Source organism: Solea senegalensis, linkage group LG16, assembly GCF_019176455.1.
Source record: "Solea senegalensis isolate Sse05_10M linkage group LG16, IFAPA_SoseM_1, whole genome shotgun sequence".
In the NCBI taxonomy this organism is placed as follows: Eukaryota; Metazoa; Chordata; class Actinopteri; order Pleuronectiformes; family Soleidae; genus Solea; species Solea senegalensis.
This window is the reverse complement of record NC_058036.1, coordinates 6,441,162-6,461,322: the sequence shown is the minus strand read 5'-3', so window position 1 is coordinate 6,461,322 and position 20,161 is coordinate 6,441,162. Positions and strand designations below refer to the sequence as shown.

Below are 20,161 nucleotides of genomic sequence, written 5' to 3'. Positions count from 1 at the left end.
GGTGAGGTCACTGTGAACAAGTTGCCGAGCATAAGTTCCTGAAAGCTTTTTAAAATGTCGCTCGGTGTACGAGATAGGGGGCGCCAAAGTTGGTGTTCATTCATATTTTTCACAACAAAAGGTGAAACTCTTACAACCCGTAAAACTTGTCCTCCTGAGGAGCACGTTGAATGTACATGCACGAAACTTGGTACTCACGCGTTCCTTAGGTCCAGACGGTCAAAAAAGTCAGTGTAGCCGAAGCTCTAAAACGAACAGGAAAGCCGCCATCTTGGATTGAAAGTACATTTTTGGCAGATTTTGGCCATTTCGCACCAATGGTATGTGAACGCACTTGTCATAGAGCTTTTATGGGATCACCTTCAAACTAGGTGAGGTCACTGTGGACAAGTTGAGGATCTAAAGTTATTAAAAGTTTTTCAAAATGTCGCATGGTTTTCGAGATAGGGGGCGCCAAAGTTGGTGTTCATTCATATTTTTCTCAACAAAAGGCTAAACTCTTATAACCCCAAAAACTTGTCCTCCTGAGGAGCACGTTGAATGTACATGCACTAAACCTGGTACTCACACGTTCCTTAGGTCGGGACGGTCAAAAAATTCAAAGCAGCCTATGCTCTAAAACTAACAGGAAAGCCGCCATCTTGGATTGAAAGTAAATGTATTGCAGATTTTGGCCATTTCGCATCAATGGTATGTGAACGCACTTGTCATAGAGCTTTAATGGGATCACCTTCAAACTTTGTGAGGTCACTGTGGACAAGTTGAGGATCCAAAGGTATCAAAATCTTTTCATTAAGTATCACGGCGAACAAGAAGAAGGGCAGCAAAGTTGGCGAAAATCACGATTCCTCGCAACACACATCAATTTCTTATAACTTTGCCATGGAAGGTCAGATATTGACCAAACTAGTGACAATCGATGATGGGCCCTTGCTAAAGATGTCTATGCAAAAACTGTAAATTTTGAAAACATCGCCTCCTGGTGGTGGCAAACAATAGGAAGTCTGGTATTTCGCAACACACAACAAACTCTTATAACTTTGCGATTGAAGGTCAGATCTTAACCAAACTTGTGATGATAGATGATGGGCTTTTGCTAAAGATGCCTAAGCAAAAACTGTAAATTTTGGAAACAGCGCCACCTGGTGGTAACAGAAAGTACAAGTTCACAATTTCCCTTATAACTTTAACAAATTTCCTTGTATCAAACTCAAAATTTGGGAAAACATTCAAAACACATGGTAGATGATGCGTGCCTAATATGATAACAAATTGTTCAACAGTGTTGCAATGACAACACTGCAAAGTCAGATATTTGCGACAAAAAACAAACTGCTACCACTTTGCGAATGCTATTCCAATCTGAACCAAACTTGCTAGGATTGATGATAGTCAATCCCTGAAGATGCCTGTATGAAAATATTCACTTTCAAAAACAGTGCCCCCTGTTGACGGCAGACAATATGACGTCTGGTATTTCGCTACAACAACAAACTCTTATAACTTTGCGATGGAAGGTCAGATCTTAACCAAACTCGTGACGATCGATGATGGGATCTTGCTGAAGATGCTTATGCAAAAACTGTACATTTTGAAAACAGCGCCTTCTGGTGGTAACATAAAATACAAGTTCACAATTTCCCTTATAACTTTAACAAATTTCATTGTATCATACTCAAAATGAATGAAAACATGTAAAACACATGGTAGATGATGCTTGCTGAATATGATAACAAATCGTTCAACGGTGTTGACATAAGAACACTGCACAGGATCTACTCTACTGAGTGGTTCGTCAGTGCAGTAACCTTTGTTCGCCACATGATGGAGGCATTTGCCTACAAATCTATCAAATCTAACATTTACAGTTTCTCATGCTGCTCTGAAAGGGAAAGATGGGGCAAAAGGTACTGCAAGAGGGGCCAAGGAAAAAAAAACAGGGAAAATGGGAAGAGCGAAAAAGTAACAGAGGGAAAAAAGAGAAAATGCACCCTAAATTCTTATACCATCAGATGTTCTATCACAAAAATAACTAGTTATTTCTAAAATTCAGCTTCAATTCTGATACCATCAGTTGTTTTTCACAAAAATAACAACTTATAGACAAAATCACACTGTTAGACCTCAGACCTCAGACCGGCCCTGAACATGTCTGTAAAGGATGACCTCCTTACAGGAAGTACAACTCCCGAAACAGGAAGTAATGTCTGACATTCTCCGATCCACACGAAACTTATTATGTAAGTCAAGGTACCTTCCCTAAACATGTTTACGGACACGCCTTTCACCCAACAGGAAGACGGCCATTTTAAACGGACACGCCTGACATTGCGCGGGGATGCAGCTGAAAATAACCAGTACCACAAGCGGTGAATGAACGGAAGATGAGGAAGAGGACTCGCGCTGCGACGTGGACGCACGGGGACTCGCGAGCCGTCAAGCTCGAACCCGTTGATTACCGCTTGCGGTACTAGTTCTTCTTCTTCTTCTTCTTCTTCTTCCTCTTCACCAAAGTAAATCGCGTTTTAGAGGCCCTGAACATGCCCCAAAACTCACCAATTTTTGCAAGCGCATCAGACCTGGTGTAAATTTACGTTTATTAGTGTTTCGGGGAATGTGCGTTAAAAAATGAAAGTGGGCGGGGCAAATAACTGCTCCACCCCCTAAAACTTGTGGGCCTGAGGAGCACGTTTAATGTACATGCATGAAATTTGATACACGCGTTCCTTAGGTCGGGACGGTCAAAAAAGTCAGCGTAGCCTATGCTCTAAAACGAACAGGAAAGCCGCCATCTTGGATTGAAAATTAATTTTTTGCCGATTTTGGCCATTTCGCACCATCGGTATTTGAACGAACTTGTCCTAGAGCTTACATGGGATCACGTTCAAACTTGGTGAGGTCACTTTGGACAAGTTGAGGATCTAAAGTTGCTAAAAACTTTTTAATAAGTATCATGGCGTACGAGAAAGGGGCCGGCAAAGTTGGTGAAAATTTTTATTTTTCGCCACAGGCAACAAAACTCTTATAACTTTGCGATAGAAGGTCACTTCCCAACCAAATTACCTAGGGTTGATGATGGACCATTACTGAAGAAGTCTGTGGAAAAACTGTAATTTTTTAGCACAGCGCCTCCTTGTGGTAACAGAAAATACAACAAATACACAATTTCGGTAACAACTTTTACATAGTTAATTGTATCAAACTCAAAATTTGTGACAACATTTAAAACACATGAAAGATGATGCGTGCTTATTATGATAACAAATGGTTCAACGGTGCTGCCATAGCAACACTGCAAAGTCAGATATTTGTGACAAAAAAACAAACTGCTACAACTTTGCGAATCTGAGTCCAATCTGAACCAAACTTGCTAGGATTGATGATAGTCCGGCCCTGAAGACACCTATATGAAAATATTCACTTTCAAAAACAGCGCCCCCTTGTGACAGCAGACACTATGACACCTGATATTTGAATGAACTTGTCCTAGAGTTTTTGTGCGATCACCTTGAAAATTGGTGAGGTCACTGTGAACAAGTTGCCGAGCATAAGTTACTGAAAGCTTTTTAAAATGTCGCTCGGTGTACGAGATAGGGGGCGCCAAAGTTGGTGTTCATTCATATTTTTCACAACAAAAGGCAAAACTCTTACAACCCGTAAAACTTGTCCTCCTTAGGAGCACGTTGAATGTACATGCACAAAACTTGGTACTCACGCGTTCGTTAGGTCCAGACGGTCAAAAAAGTCAGCGTAGCCGAACCTCTAAAACAAACAGGAAAGCCGCCATTTTGGATTGAAAGTACATTTTTTGCAGATTTTGGCCATTTCGCACCAATGGTATGTGAACGCACTTGTCATAGAGCTTTAAAGGGATCACCTTTAAACTTTGTGAGGTCACTGTGGACAAGTTGAGGATCTATAGTTATTAAAAGTTTTCTAAAATGTCACATGGTTTTTGAGATAGGGGGCGCCAAAGTTGGCGTTCATTCATATTTTTCACAACAAAAGGCGAAACTCTTACAACCCGTAAAACTTGTCCTCCTGAGGAGCACGTTTAATGTACATGCACTAAACTTGGTACTCACGCGTTCCTTAGGTCAGGACGGTCAAAAAATTCAAAGCAGCCTATGCTCTGAAACGAACAGGAAAGCCGCCATCTTGGATTGAAAGTACATTTTTTGCAGATTTTGGCCATTTCGCACCAATGGTATGTGAACGCACTTGTCATAGAGCTTTCATGGGATCACCTTGAAACTTTGTGAGGTCACTGTGGACAAGTTGAGGATCCAAAGGTATCAAAATCTTATCATTAAGTATCACGGCGAACAAGAAGAAGGTCAGGAAAGTTGGCGAAAATCACGATTCCTCGCAACACACAACAATCTCTTATAACTTTGCCATGGAAGGTCAGATATTAACCAAACAAGTGACAATCGATGATGGGCCCTTGCTTAAGATGTCTTTGCAAAAACTGTAAATTTTGAAAACATCGCCTCCTGGTGGTGGCAAACACTAGGAAGTCTGGTATTTCGCAACACACAACAAACTCTTATAACTTTGCAATTGAAGGTCAGATCTTAACCAAACTTGTGATGATCGATGATGGGCTTTTGCTGAAGATGCCTATGCAAAAACTGTAAATTTTGGAAACAGCGCCACCTGGTGGTAACAGAAAGTACAAGTTCACAATTTCCCTTATAACTTTAACAAATTTCCTTGTATCAAACTCCAAATTTGGGAAAACATTCAAAACACATGGTAGATGATGCCTGCCTAATATGATAACAAATTAATCAACAGTGTTGCCATGACAACACTGCAAAGTCAGATATTTGCGACAAAAAACAAACTGCTACCACTTTGCGAATACTATTCCAATCTGAACCAAACTTGCTAGGATTGATGATATTCAATCCCTGAAGATGCCTATGTGAAAATATTCACTTTCAAAAACAGTGCCCCCTGTTGACGGCAGACAATATGACGTCTGGTATTTCGCTACAACAACAAACTCTTATAACTTTGCGATGGAAGGTCAGATCTTAACCAAACTCGTGACGATCGATGATGGGATATTGCTGAAGATGCTTATGCAAAAACTGTACATTTTGAAAACAGCGCCTTCTGGTGGTAACAGAAAATACAATTTCACAATTTCCCTTATAACTTTAACAAATGTCATTGTATCATACTCCAAATGAATGAAAACATGTAAAACACATGGTAGATGATGCTTGCTGAATATGATAACAAATCGTTCAACGGTTTTGCCTGGCAAAAATGCAAAGGATTCCCTCAACTGAGTGTTTTGTTCATGCAGTAACCATTGTTTGCCACATGATGGAGGCATTTGCCTACAAATCTATCAAATCTAACATTTACAGTTTCTCATGCTGCTCTAATTGGGATTGTTGTATCCACTTGAAACTTGATACATGAGACCTCAGACCCGTCCGGAACATGTCTGTAAAGCAGTAATGCCAAAGTCAAATACACGGGGGGCCAAAATAAAAAAAATGGTACAGGTGGAGGGTTAAATATTTATTAAAACTTGCAATTACTGCACATATTGAACCAATACCAATACCAAAGCCTATATTGCTCTCAATCATTACATTAATTTAAATTAAATTAAATTAAATTAAATTAAGCAAAATATAAATAAAATCAGTTGCAATATTTTCTTAAGGCTCTTTCAGTAACAAATTGAAAACATTTTTCCTTCTTCTTTTTAACAGGTAAACAGCAAAATGTTATTTTCCTTCAAAGCTCAATGGCAAGATAAATGCAAAAATGAAACAGCATGTTACAAAACAAATCAGTGTGCTGCTCTGATCCTCACCAATGTCTGTCTTTTATAATAAAATTAGAAGTTAATGCAAACTTGAAAAGTGCAAAACAGTTGCAAGTTTCATAGTGCCTTCTTAAGTTATATTCTTTCATAACGACACACTGTCTCCACACACAAGACACACAGGCTTTCCTTTTACTTCGGTGAACATTATTCTGCCTCCCACCTGTCTTGAAAACCCTGTTTTCACCGTCTACTTTTCTATTTGTCTATTTGGGGGAGAGGGAGATGAAAAATGACAGCAATGTTTAGTCCTCCACTGTGACTGTGATGCTGTTCATGAATGATGACACGGGATCGCACTCGCAGTGCATCTTGGGATTTGTAGTATTATGGTGCTGAGGGCACATAATAGTGCAAGCCGGTTTTAATAGTAATTCAAAATCATCCCGCGGGCAGACATAACTCATTCACGGGCCTTGATTCTGACATATGTGCTGTAAAGGATAACCTCCCTACAGGAAGTAGAACTCCCGAAACAGGAAGTCAAGTCTAACATTTTCCAATCTTCACAAAACTTGATATGTGAGTCAAAGGAACGTCCCTGAACACGTTTACGGACACACCTTTCACCAAACAGGAAGTCGGCCATTTTAAACAGGAAGTGCCATCTAACTTAGCACATGGACGCTGAAAATAGTCTAAGCTGAAAATTACTACTGCCGCAAGCGGTGAATGAACGGAAGATGAGCTAGACGTCTCGCACGGCGAGGTGGGCGCAGGGAGACCCGCGAGCCGTCAAGCTCGAACCCGTTGATTACCGCTTGCGGTACTAGTTTGAGTTACTATTGGAGTTACTGTTGCCTTTCATTTTGAACCAACTCTCTTCTGACCTCTGGCATCAACGAGGCATTTTTGTCCAGAGAACTGCCACTCACTGGATATTTTCTCTTTTACAGACCATACTCTATAAACCCGAGAGACGTTTTGTGCACGAAAATCACACTAGGTCAGCGGTTTCAGCTCGGCTCGCCGTCAACAACCACACCACATGCGTTTAAAGTCATTTAAATCACCTTTGTGCCCCAGTTCTAATACGTGGTTCGAGCTTCAGCGAGTCTTCTTGACAATGCCGGCATTCCTGCAGTGCGATTGGCTGATTAGACATTAAGTTAACAAGCAGATGAACATGTGTACCTAATAAAGTGGCGGGTGAGTGTACAGTTCCCACAAACAGCAGCATCTGGACTTTTCTTCCCTCGCAGTGAAGAGTTGGAGGGTTTTAACAGCATAAACACTGTTAACAGACAGTTGGAAGGTTTCAATGAGTAGAAAGAGCGATTGTTTGGGTGTACTTTGGCACAAGGCTTTGGCATCGCCTGTAGCTGGTAATGGTATGAAGGTGGGGACTGTTGGCTCTGGATTTTTGGTAAATGTGCCATTATTTACGAGTCGGGTGGGCTAAGGGGGGACAATAAACTTTCATTTCTGGGAAAGCCATTCAATTTTACTGGACTTTGTAGAACCTATAAGAGTGCAAGGCAAGAAAAAAAAGTGGGCAAACCAGAAAGTATTTAACAAGCACAAAAAGTGTTTCCATATTCAGCTGTCACACAACACAGCAATAATGTGAGCACTCCCCTGGGCCGACGCAGTCACACGGGCTGCCATTTCAGCCCGAAGTGACACTAATAGTGCTTACTGGAAACACGCACAAGTAGTGCCGTGTATGTGTCCGAGAGCTCATGCTAATGAAATGAATCACTCGCAAATGGCACGACCCGAATGCGAGGCGTAATCCCTGTCATTAAAGCGCCGTATCACCAACAGCCAAACACTCACACATGTTGCTGGTTCAAATTACAATAAACATCCGTCTTCGCAAGCAATTTGGTCTCATCCTCAGCCTTCAGATTGCATTGTTCTTAGTCAAAAGACGGGGTGAAGTAATTCCACTTGTGACCAATTAAGTTTCCTTTTTACATATATATATATAAATATATTGGGAACCATATATGGCGGTTGGAGAAAATGGCGCTTAGTTTTCGTAATTTTGGAAACTGCTTTCTGTAGGACGCCTTTTAAATTATATTTAATGAGGTAAAGAAACGGACTAATTGACTTGTTAAAAATGGCCGTGGAGAGAGCGGAGCACCCATGTCTGAAGCTGTAGGTGCAGGGAAATGGACCCCCTGTGTGGTACATGGCTGCGGCGCAGTCACCATTGTCCTGGTAGACGCAAGTGGCTGGAGCCCAGGAACTGCTCTGGACTGGATTTTAAGCCCTGGCAGCAGAAAATTACAGCTTTGGCCAGGAAAGTCAACCAAATGGGCTAATTCTTCTCATTCGGCCCAAAGGACTCCACACAGCTGCACTTTCTTTCACTGCCAAGGAAGAAGACTGAAAGAGGGAGAGGAGAAAGAGATGTGGAGTGGGGAACAGTTGGGGGCAGTTGGAATGGACCAGCGTTAAAGACCCAGAGGGTTGTTTTCTTTGCAAGAAAGCAGGGAAAAAAAGAAGCGGCTTAGACTCATCTTGGACATCAGACCCCACTTTGGGCTGTGCTGTGGTTGGACTGTGGGCAATCACACAGAATCCCACAGAGTTGTTTTCTTTGAGTGATTGGGAACCATTTTGCAAAATTACAATCAAAGAGGTAAGATGGTGATGTATTCTGGGCCCTGTGAGAACATGAAATGCTGTTTGAGCCTTTGTCTATGCTCGTCGGAGAAAATCCTTTTATCATATGCTCCTTGATCTTGATCCACATAGCTCAAGTTTTGCTCATTTCCTCGCAGTTTTCCCATTCAAGAAAGAGCGGATATACTTGACGTACTTGGACTCTCACAGAGTCACGGCAGGTTTCAGAGAAGAAGGGAGCTGATGTGAGGAGGTGAAGGTGAAGTTTAACACATGAGTGCACCAATCTAAGGTCAAAGGGTACAAGTCAAAAAAGCTGTTGTTTGTGGATGAAGAAAAGAAAACTGTGTAAAACCTGCTCAATTAAAGAGGTATTTGAATCAAGAGTGGAACAGAAAACATTTTAAATCAGTGCAAAAATGGTGTGCAAATTAAGAAAACTGAGTGATGCACAGTATATACAGCTACACCAAAGACTATTGCAGAAGAAGCACAAGGGGGAATACAGAGATTTGCGGAAATAAATATTTTTGAAACTGACTGACAAATGTGTTGCTGGATTAGTTAATGTGTTATTTTCCCCTTAAAACTCAGCATAGGTCTTCAAAAGTGCCTGTGTGTGTTGCCGTTTGTATTTCTGTCAGTTACAGCGTGTTAAGGTCCCAGAGCCCTTGTAATAATAAGCAGACGTTTACAACCAACATGGAAAACAAAAATGTCAAACCGTGGAACTCAAGTAGACAAGTCCTGCAGCACTGTATTCACCATGTCGTCTGCAAATGATTAGAATTCGTAGCATTCTACCAGCAATGAATACAGAAAAAAAGGTTCAAATTAGAGCTGAAGCAACAACAAAAGCGGCTTTTCACAATAAATCATCGCACGCCTACAAGGAGAAGGATATTTGACATCGCCATATGCCCCGCGTCGACTGAGGCCGGCTCACAAACTGATCCAGCTCGACGCCATTTAATCAAAACCGCTCTCCCGTCAATTTACACGCCATCAAAAGGGTGTCTCATTTTACGGCCAGCGAGCTGGTGTCAAAACACCGAGTGCGCCCACGTTCCTCGCCGAAACCATATGGACGGGTATCGCCCAGATCGATGAATCAGTTGGGATGAAGTGTGAGAAAAGTGGGCAGGGTCTGTGTACTGTGTATTGTCCGGAGTCGGACACATGGACGATGTAATTCTAGTCCAGGAGTGACCACACAGGGCCGGTTGTGAGGTCTGAGAGAGCAGGAGAATGGAGACAGATGGGACAGGGGCAGGATTTTTTTTTTTGGCGAGAGAATGCTTTCCACTGTTCCCGTGTTATACAAAGCCCATTGATTTTTTTTTTCCTATGTTGAGTGAGGAGCTGAGGAATATCTCCTTTCAGCGTCCGCCGCATGGTCATGACACCTGGCCCAGGGTCAGGTCTGAGCCCGGGGGGGGGCGTGGACACGGCAAGTGCCAGTAATTCCTCTCTCCGCGTGCCTAACTGTTTCTTCACCGAGTGCGTCTGCACATTCATGTCATCTGCCGTCTCTGGCATATCACGTGGCCGCGGTCGCAGGCTCGTTTTCTATAGCTTGATAGCTTTGACCCGCGCTTCTTCCTTCGCGACCCCTGATGCGTGAGTGGAAAACAAAAAACTCTCCCTTCCCATGAGCCAACTGGACAGACATAAAGATTGTCCCGCAGGAAACCCGGGTCAGGAAGTCAGAGAAGGAAGCTGGGCTTTCGTTATAAATACAACCTGCCTCTAGAGACCGCCATGCCAGCGGAGAATTGGACAGTAACTCTCTTTTAATCGCTGAGATGTGTTGTTGCTATTTTTGTGACCTTGCATTTAACCAAAACATCATTATTCTTCTATTTCGCAGCAAATTAGCAGCGACAGGGCCAAAGACTTCCAGTTCCAAGACGGTGTTTGTGTTGAACTGGGATCGTTTAACGCTGCGACGCGTCAGAACCCTGCGATTGAGCCAAGGCTCGCATTGATGCCGCATCCCACCCAGTGTGAGGCGAAGGGCAGTAGAAGTCAGCGGATGGGCATGTTGGAGCGATTCATGGGAACAACATCAGCAAGAGGAGTAGGTGGTTCACCACTAACAATGCTGTGGCTACTCTTATGGACAATTAATTGCTGCAAGTTCTTATTTTCCTCCCTCCCTGCCTCTCTTTCTCTCCCACCTCCCCACTCTCTTCCTCCGAGGCTAGTTTCACCCTGCACAATGACCACAGTCCTCCCGTACGAATTTGGCGAACATACCATGAAACGTGAAAGGAGGTAATCACGGAGCACGGACATGTATACAAAAAGGAAAACCCTTGTATTATCACAGTGAACATGGGCTGATGTTTGACAATATTTCATTACACTGAACCTGGTTATCCACGACTCGATTGTTGACTAATTGCTCAACAATCAGCAGGCCGATTAGCTGTGTGATGAAAGCTGTGCTCACATGCCATGAGAAAATGGGAAGTTGAAGTAATGTTTGCATAATCTGTGGGTTTTTATAGGATTAAAATAAATACACAAGCATTGTTGGAGTATCAGTCCTGTGACAGACTGGTGACCTGTTCAGGCAGCACTTTTAGTTTTTCCAATTTATGCAACGATTCGTTGTACTTTTTACTTTATTGCACTGTTGTACTGTTGAATATATCTATCTATATATGTGTATATATATATATATATGTACACACACACATTTTTACTGCAGTGTTTTACAGGGAAAGTTCTAATTCAGTGTGTATAAGGCCTGAAATTCAGAGATACAACTACCAATTTGAATTTTACCTTCAAAACAAACAGGGCACTGAGTTGTGTATAAACTACAAGTAGCCTGTGTCAGTCGTTACAGAGCATTCACATACTTATCACTTAAACGCTAAGTGCCCAATGCCTGTTGCTGGAAGCAGCTTTTTGGCCGATTTCATTGGAAAACTTGCTCTTGTTTATGTTTTTTTAAAAGCGGGTTCCGCTGCTGTTGGGTTCACGAACAACGCCAGTAACCAGGAGAACACGCTGGCCTTGTGTGAGAAGTTTGTTTGGACGGTGCATTGTTTGAGGACCGAGATTATTTATGATTTGCCGAGTGCTGGAGAAGTAGAAGAAAATCTTAGCTTTCTAAGTGGCGGCGCAAGCAAAGTATTTTTCAGTTTATAGAATGATTCATATCCTACATTTTTGGTGATAACATAGTTCACTTTTATTGTTTTCAATATTCTACAAAGCGCTCGCTGCATGCTTGCCTGTAACTGGCGTAAACAATGAAGTCATGTTTTCACCACAAATTACAAGATGTCAAGTGAAGCGCCGACGTTCCAGTTCCACTTCCTCATAATACCCCTCAACGTTAGGGAATTGAAAATGCAACCGTGCATGTGTGTGAACTGTATCGGTTTGCGTTCATACAGAAACAAACACATCAACGGGAACATTAACTTAACTGCTCCAATATTCCACCAACAATCTTTATAGTATTTACCATGAAAAAGTAAAAATACAACTTATTGCTCCTTTAAAGATGTCGTTAATGAGTCTGTGGTTGCTCAAAAGCTGCCTTTCCACCATGTGGTAGAAGGCAATCCGACTCACCACGGTACAGTTTGGAGCAGTACAGCCTGATCTAGATTAAGTCTGTGGGGTGTATACGTAAGCCGGATGGTGATCGCCGTGTGAGCTACGTAAATAGAGTGACGTGGTGTCAGTGCAACAAAGTGCAGCGCGCCAAACAACATCACTGATGAACAACACAACGCAATAAACACTGCTGAGCACTGGCATTAGTCAATTAAATAAGAAACGCAAACAGCTTTGAATCATGTCTGTGTTTGGAAAGATGGCTTGTTTAATAGCGCCTATTCTTCACTTCTACCGCTTTATCCTCCACATGAGGTTCGCGGCGGGCGCTGGTGCCAATCCCAGGTGACACAGGGCGAAAGTCGGGGGAACAGGTCAGTCCATCACATAGAGGCAAACAGCCATTCACACTCACTGTCAATCTAGAGCAGGGGCCTCAAACTCAAAAAGAACTTCTAGGCTGGTCAGGAGGCGGCCGGTTCGAGTGAAAAATGTTTGTTTTGATATATAGTTCACACCACACAATGATAAATATGATTAAAATATAACCTAATGTATTATTGTTGTTGACTGTTGGTCAGTTTGGGCCAGTTTTCATTATAATTTTAAAATAAAATAAGTGCAGGGCCGCAGGACATCGCACGTGGCCCCCCAGAGTGTCTACCGTGACTCGTCAAGCCTCTTGTAAAACTGGTATGAACCTGCTACTTCTAGGCAGGAGTCCTAGATCCTTACTTAACACAAGAAGACAGCCTAAATCCTACATTATGGTAAGCGGAATGGAGTAGCACACCTTATAAAACGCTAATACCATGACAGACAGTCCTGTTTTGGACAATCAAAACACCAATAATTGCTTAATGCACCTAACTTTACTGCTTCTTGGAAAAGGGATTGAGCGAGAGGTGGCGCAACACATCTTGGGATTAATGCCATTCCCGTGTAAGCGTTTGCGTATTCGTGATTTTGAAGTTGATAAGTCCCTTTGCTTTATTTAAGGCCAGTGAGTTAATGTGTCAGCACAGAGGCTGATTACACAATATATACACACACACACACGAGGACACGGAGGCCCAATTCACCTCAAAACCACACAGGGAAGAGGTTGTGTTTGACTGTGCTGACCTCATTGTGTAATCTTTTATTTTAAATGCTGTACAGATAATCTAAATTTATGCTTTAGGCAAACACAGAGACACTTTAAATACTCTGCATAGAGAGAGACATGTAAACATGGGCTGCTCCTGCAGCTGCAGGTAAAAGAAAAGGAAGAACTCTGTCCTCTGTTGGTGGAAAGAAGGAGCTGCAGCAGGCCGTTGCTTCCACAGTCACCACAGCCAATTTGTTTTTCTCCACAACGTCTTTCATCTCCACTTTGGGTAGATAAAAAAAAAACAAAAACATGCAGCATCCTGTCATCCCACTTAAGCATTATCAGTGACCTCAAGCCTCATCCCCATCCTCCCTTCAGAGGGGAGGTCATCAGAGACAACAGAGCAGGAAGCAGAAATCAAACCATCCAGCCGAGGCCGAGGGGAGACTGACTGCAACTCCTGCAGAGACTGATAGGCCCAACGAGGCGGAGGAGGACAGCTCTGACCTCGGACGACACGGACGCTTAAAAATAAAGCCTCTCTTTCAACGGCCACAGGCAAACCCTGAAGAATTGGTGGAATAAATGGACGGAAGAAAACCTCATAAATATCCTGCATTATTGCAACCCTAAGAGTTCAAACATTTAAAAGTCTTATGTCAGTTATTTTACTGTTTGTGTCTTTAAAACAGGAACACACCTGACATTTCCCCCAGAGACGGCAGTCTGATTTTACTTCTTTTTTTTTTTTTTTCTACCGTGTATATTTTCACTTTGACAGGAAGCAGGTGCCTCCGTCTAAACCTGGAAGGCTGCGTGAGTCGCACACAATATCAAGCCGCCATGATGCATCCGAGAGAATCTAAGTAAACAACTGCAGTGTTATGAAGCCGCTCGGGGCCAAGGTCCTGTACAGAAGACATTTCCATCAGAGTCAGCTGCTTGTTGTTGAGTACGGTGGCCCTGCTGACCTTGTCGAGTTCAAAACTGCTGCGAAATTTCAAACAAACTCCTCTCCCCATGTGCATCTATTGCACTTCATAAACTCTGATTCTGTTTATTCTGCGTTATATTACACAAGTCCACCGGGTCGTGACACACCCACAAGATGACTTTATGTTTCTAAAACAGGAAAGAGTGCTGTGAATTCAACCTCCTACTACCCCGTATTCCTCAGAGGAGACAATCGATCTGATCCACTTAATCAATCGGTGACAAGGCCTTTGAACTGCAGACGTGATTTCCAGCCAGTCTGTCATCCCACCCTGTTGTCTGTGAAAACACTCCAGGGGGAGATTGCTCCACACAGCCGCGGCTCGTAAAAGTCTTTTTATGTTAAAACGCACACCCTTCTCAGTCCTGTCTCTGACAGAGAAACTCAGGACTTGCATATCAACTTTTTTCCTCAGAGTAAATTTTGGGGCTAGATTACACTGTTGTTCTTAGAGGGTCGGCTCATGGGGAGACGTCAAGGCGCCGTATCCGATCATCTCTATCTCAAACGAAATTCAACATTTCGGTGCAAAAACAAACTTCCTCTGTCTCCTCTACGGCCGCTCAGAGTGAGACAAAGCTCTCCACCCCCTGTGTGGCTCCTGTGCAGGCAAAGGAGAGGAAGGGAAAGGGAATGTTTTGCCTCTCTCTCTCTCTCTCTCTCTCTCCCCACCTCTGTTCTCTCACCTCCCTGGGGCAGTGCTGTGTAGTAATAAACGTCGCTCATAAATCTCCCCCTCACGCCATCCTCCCCTCCTCCAACTCCAACCTTCTTTTCTTCTGCCTTTCCTCTCCCCTGTCCTCTTTATTTCTGCAACCCAACCCTGACACTGACGCTGCACATGGCCGATGGCTGCGCTGTCATGGATTCAGAGGGCGAGGGGGAGACAGGAAGAAGCCGGCCCACAATAGATTTGTATAGGTTTCACCCTCGGCAGCCCGAGTGTCACTGCGACCGTCTGTGGTCGCGTTCGGTGAGATCACTCGCGTATCACATTAACGCCCACCTGATGAAATGACGCATAATGTACATCCATGCACACATTCAGCACAGGAGAGAGAGGAGCTGTTTGCCTGCTGGTGAGGAAGAGGAGATGGAGTGTGGGGTGAAAGCAAAGAGGCGAATTTTCAAAGGGAATTAACTGTTGCCGGGAAATGGTTAAAAGCTCCGGCTGCCTGAATTCACCGGAAAGTCCCACAAGTGACGTTACACTCCAGCAATTAAGAGTAAATTAATTACAGAGTAGTGGATGGTAGCTGGAACCCTGAGGATATAGCAGCACCTCCCAGTAAACAACACCAGACTGTTAGAGCAGCAGACATCCATAAGGAAAAAGAGGAAACAAAGTTGTAGCTGCCCACGCTCTGCCGCCAGGATTTGTAATGAAGTGAAAGTACTCTTATTTATAAAGTTTTACACAGTTTCCTCATATTTCAAAGGACATAAACAACTCCTCTGATCAAGAAAACAAGGAGAACAGTGTCACAACTCCTGTTATTGAAGTTGAAGCTTACTTTATTTTTCCACTAGGGTTTAAAATCTAGGGAAAGTCGCTTTGTTTATATAGTTTTACTCTATTTGCTTGAGTGCTAAAGGAAATAAACAACTTCTCTAACAACGTAAATACAAAGAGTAGTGTCACAGGTCACTTGATTGAACTTATAGATAACTTGTTTTTGCGACTAGGGTTTAAAATCTACTAACGGTAGTTATATTTATATCTTTTTTACACAGTTTACTTGTGTATAAAAGTACACAAACTACTTATTATTAGTTATAGTTGTGTCGCTTTTCAGTATTTAATTATAAATAATATAAAAGCAAGCAAGTAATAAATGAGTTATTTATTTATAAACAACTCTATCAAACTAACCAAAGGTGTCAAAGATTACTTTATTAAAGTTGTAGCCAACTTTTTTGTAAGTAGGGTTTTAAGTCTGGTCAAAGTACTTTTGTTTATATTTTTAATTTACCTCCATATAAACAACTTAAACAGAAGTGTCACAGACCTGTCGTTTAAAATATATAGTGCTTTTATTTATTCAGTTTCACACTATTTTCCTACTTATTAAATTAACAGTAAAGTAATGTTGTAGCCTCATGTTTGGCCACTAGGGTTTAAAATTGAAATGTAGTTATATTTAAATAGTTTTACACAATTAACGTACATATAAATGTACACAAACTATTTATTTAACAAAGTATACAAACAAAGCAGTGTCACAGATAGTTTAAAATGTTATGTAGTGTTTAATTGTATCTTAAAGTAAACTATAAAATAGCTGTATTTGTATACTTTTACACAATTTATCTCCATATAAACAACTTTATCAAAGTAACCAGAAGAGACTATCATTTAAAATATACTTATTTATTCAGGTTTACACTAATTTCCAACATATTGAAGTAAATACTTAAACACAGGAAAGTCATGTTGCAGCCTACTGTTTGGCCACTAGGGTTTGAATTCCAGTAAATGTACTTTTAATTACACTTTTGAGTATATAATGAACACTTAACGGAGAAAATCAGTGTCACTGACTTGAATGGATCCCTTCAGAAAAACTTTAGAGTAAACTGTCAAACTTACACAGATACAGACTCACACTGATTTATTTACCCTGCGTGTTTCCCAGAATAAAGCTGCTGCAGCTGTTTTTCAGCTCTCAACCTGTGTTGCACTGTGGTAATCTCAAACAAATTGTCAAACCAATGCAAGTTTGTCCAGCACCAGAGGAACGAGGGGGAGAAAAAGAAAAAGGGAAAGAAAGAAGAAAAAAAAAGTTGCCTGAAAGTTACCGCCCAGCGCGCGAAGCTCCTCCTGCTAAGGATTAAAAAGCAAATGTCGACGCTGGTGCAGGGCAGAGGGGGAGTTCTGCAGGGTCAAATAAACTCAGGAGCTGCAAACCAACACAAAACTCCGCAGACCTGCGCAACTTTCTAACAAGCAAGAGGTCTTTCCACCCCACTTTTTTTTTTTCCTACCTTGACTTGATTCTGGTCGCTGCAAAGATGACCACAGCCGTGGTGTCGCCTTTCTTCGACTTCGAAGTTATGAACAAGGTAGCTTGAAACTTTTTCTGTCTCTCTCACTGTGTGTGTGTGTGTGTGTGTGTGTCGTTTTCCCCCGGAATAGCGAAGTGTTGTTAGCCTGTTAGCTGCAGGGAGTTAGCCGCAGTGCTGTGTGTGTGTGTGTGTGTGGTGGAATGAAGGAGCCGTTGCTGCACACGGCCCGCGCGGCCTCTCCGTGTGTGTTCGTGCTGTTGTGATTCTGTCTTTCTGCTGCATTGTTTCTCACCAAACGCCTGTGAGTTTATCTACGGCAGCCGAAGTGTGGCGGCAACTTATACTTACACAGTGTCGATGTGGTCAACTTGTTTTTTTTTTCCTGCGCAGTTTCTTTTTCACGCGGTGCCACATCAGCCAAGTTTCAAATCCGCGTTTTTACGGCGTTGACTCGTGTCACCCTGCGCTGAATGAGTGCAGCTTTTGCGCCACTTTTAATGCCCCTCACAAAGCAGCCACATGCTCGCTAATCATTGACCAGATTTGTCTGGCTTTAACCTCGTCTGGCTCCTATAAAACTGCTTAGACAGTATCTGCCTTCAACCTTCATAAATGTTAGGAAATAACACCTCAATCTCTGTCCTTAAATTTGAAAGTTCATGTACTTGGGTCCTTCTCTAGCTCAACAACTACCTGTTTACATAATCTTCAACTTAAATATCTGTAAGGAAGTCACTGTGAAGTTTTACTTGTATGAAGTTTCAACCTATTTTAGCTCCTACAGAAACTGTTTATACAATTATTACCTTCAACTTTCATAGCTTAAAGGAAACAACACATAATGTTTGAGGTGTCTAAACTCACATTAAGTCTGTTTAACTACAAATCTAGCACCCTTTTTTTAATGTTAAAAATGTTAAAACAACCACCACCGTACATAGTTTTTGTGCTGCTTTACCTTTTACTTTTTACATTCTAAGAGTAAGGGAAGTGCTTTTAGCCCTAGATGAAAGTCTGTGCAAGCTTTTAAAACTAACATATTCACCAACTAACAGGTCATTTCCCTCACTGTGTCACAGAACTATTGTAAAAGCACATGCATATTCTCTTGTAATGCAGCACGATGCTTGGCCACTTTCATTATCTTTCAAATGATGCAGCCTCTGTGTGGCCACTGGCGGCCCACTGGCCTCCTCTCACTCTCTCTCATGTGCTGCTGCTCCATTTACTGAACAGGCTCACATTCCTCACCAGGGCAACTTGCCAAACCAGCTGCTGGTCTATAGGCCTGTATCCGCTCATGTTGTCGGAGCCAAAGAGAACAGTCGTGCAAGACGAGGCTGTGGGGGTTTCTTCCCTCCCCCCCTCCTCCCTCTCTGTAGCCCAACATATCTGTTAATTGAGTGTGTTTATAACACTGTTTTCTCTGACTCTTTGCAGAACAACAAACTGCTCAGCTACAACAACAACCTGGGTGCCCCCCATCCCATGTCTGTCCCTTGCACTGGCGCCAATGTGCCCATCTCCAGCCCCACCGGAGCCCTGCTGGACAGGAAAGCGGTGGGATCTCCCTCGGTAGGAGGCGTGTACCAGCGGCGGCACTCCGTCAGCAGCACAAAGTTCAGCCAGAACCAGTTTCTGAACAGTCTGAAGGCAATGGACCACTCCTCGCTCATCTCAGGGGTTGGCAACATCAGCAACAAGGAGAACCGCCCGCGAGACCGCTCCTTCTCTGAGACGGGCGAGAGGCTCATCAACAAGTGCCTGGGCCCTGCCAGTCCCACCAGCGGTGGCAGCCAAGTGAACTCCAGCAGATACAAGACGGAGCTTTGCAGGCCCTTTGAGGAGAACGGCTCCTGCAAATATGGCGACAAGTGCCAGTTTGCTCACGGAATCCACGAACTTCGCAGCCTGAGCCGCCATCCCAAATACAAAACCGAGCTGTGCCGTACCTTCCACACCATTGGTTTCTGCCCGTACGGGCCTCGATGCCATTTCATCCACAACGCCGAGGAACGCCGCGGACCTCCTCAGCAGACCTCCCCTCTAAACTCTTCCAACAAGATCGAGAGGCCTCGGCTGCAGCACAGCTACAGCTTCGCAGGCTTCTCCAGCTCAGCTGGGCTGAGAGACAGCCCCACCTCCGTCACCCCGCCACCCATGTTCTTCCCTGATGAAGTCTCCGACTGGCCCAGCAGTAACCCCTTCACCTACTCCAGCCAGGAGCTGGCCAACCTGTTTGGGCCCAGCCTCAGTGCCGGTCCTGTAGGCACAGAGCCCAACCATCCTGCACCCCCCTCTCCAACAAGCACACCTTACTATTTCAGACCCATGTTGGAGTCCCCTCAGATGTTCGAGTCTCCATCCAGCCCTCCTGACTCCCTGTCAGACCAAGAGGGCTACCAGAGCAGCTCTGGAGGCAGCCTGAGTGGCTCCGAGTCCCCAACGCTGGACACCACCCGCCGTCTCCCCATCTTCAGCCGCCTCTCCATCTCTGACGACTAAACCGCAAGCACCCGTCAGTGACTTTTGAGTTTGATGACACAAAGAGAACACGGCACTCCCCTCTACCTCTGCCTCCCTGTCTTCCCTGTACACAGCGCACCATGTTAGTTGCTAGTTAGCATTATAAGGATGTAGTCAATCAAGGGAACTCAAATTATCATTTCATTCCTGTTACCCTGCACAGCAAGTTTTTTTTAAAACGCAAAAAAAAAGTAGCCTGCCTTGTGTCATAGTGCCAAAAAAAGGAGTGGAATTTGAACAATGAAAATCACGAGAACAAAATTGACTGTATTTCCAGGTGCCACTTGTTTTTTTGTTTTTTTTCCCCCCCCTCTTTCTTCTTCATTTGTTCTTGAATGTGTAGCAGCACAAGTGGCCTTGGATAGGGGAGTGCATTGCACTAGCCCCCTGCCCCCCCTCCCCTCCCTCCCTCCCCTGACAATACCACTTCCCCTGAGCTAGCTAGAGGGTGCTCACTAACATACCTGTAGATCTATCACAGCCGTTTTTACAGACTGAGTAAAGACAAATATAATAAAAAAAAAAGTATAAT

At 43.3% G+C, this 20,161-nt stretch overlaps 1 protein-coding gene across 1 annotated transcript; it reads left to right on the top strand.

Annotated features, from left to right (window-relative positions):
- Nucleotides 1–16,940: 16,940 nt before the first annotated feature.
- Nucleotides 16,941–19,930, top strand: zfp36l1a (zinc finger protein 36, C3H type-like 1a). The gene is made up of 2 exons (XM_044046989.1): nucleotides 16,941–17,160; nucleotides 18,544–19,930. Exons 1-2 carry the CDS (start codon nucleotides 17,110–17,112, stop codon nucleotides 19,606–19,608), a joined length of 1,116 nt encoding a protein of 371 aa, XP_043902924.1. The 5' UTR covers nucleotides 16,941–17,109; the 3' UTR covers nucleotides 19,609–19,930.
- Nucleotides 19,931–20,161: the final 231 nt, after the last annotated feature.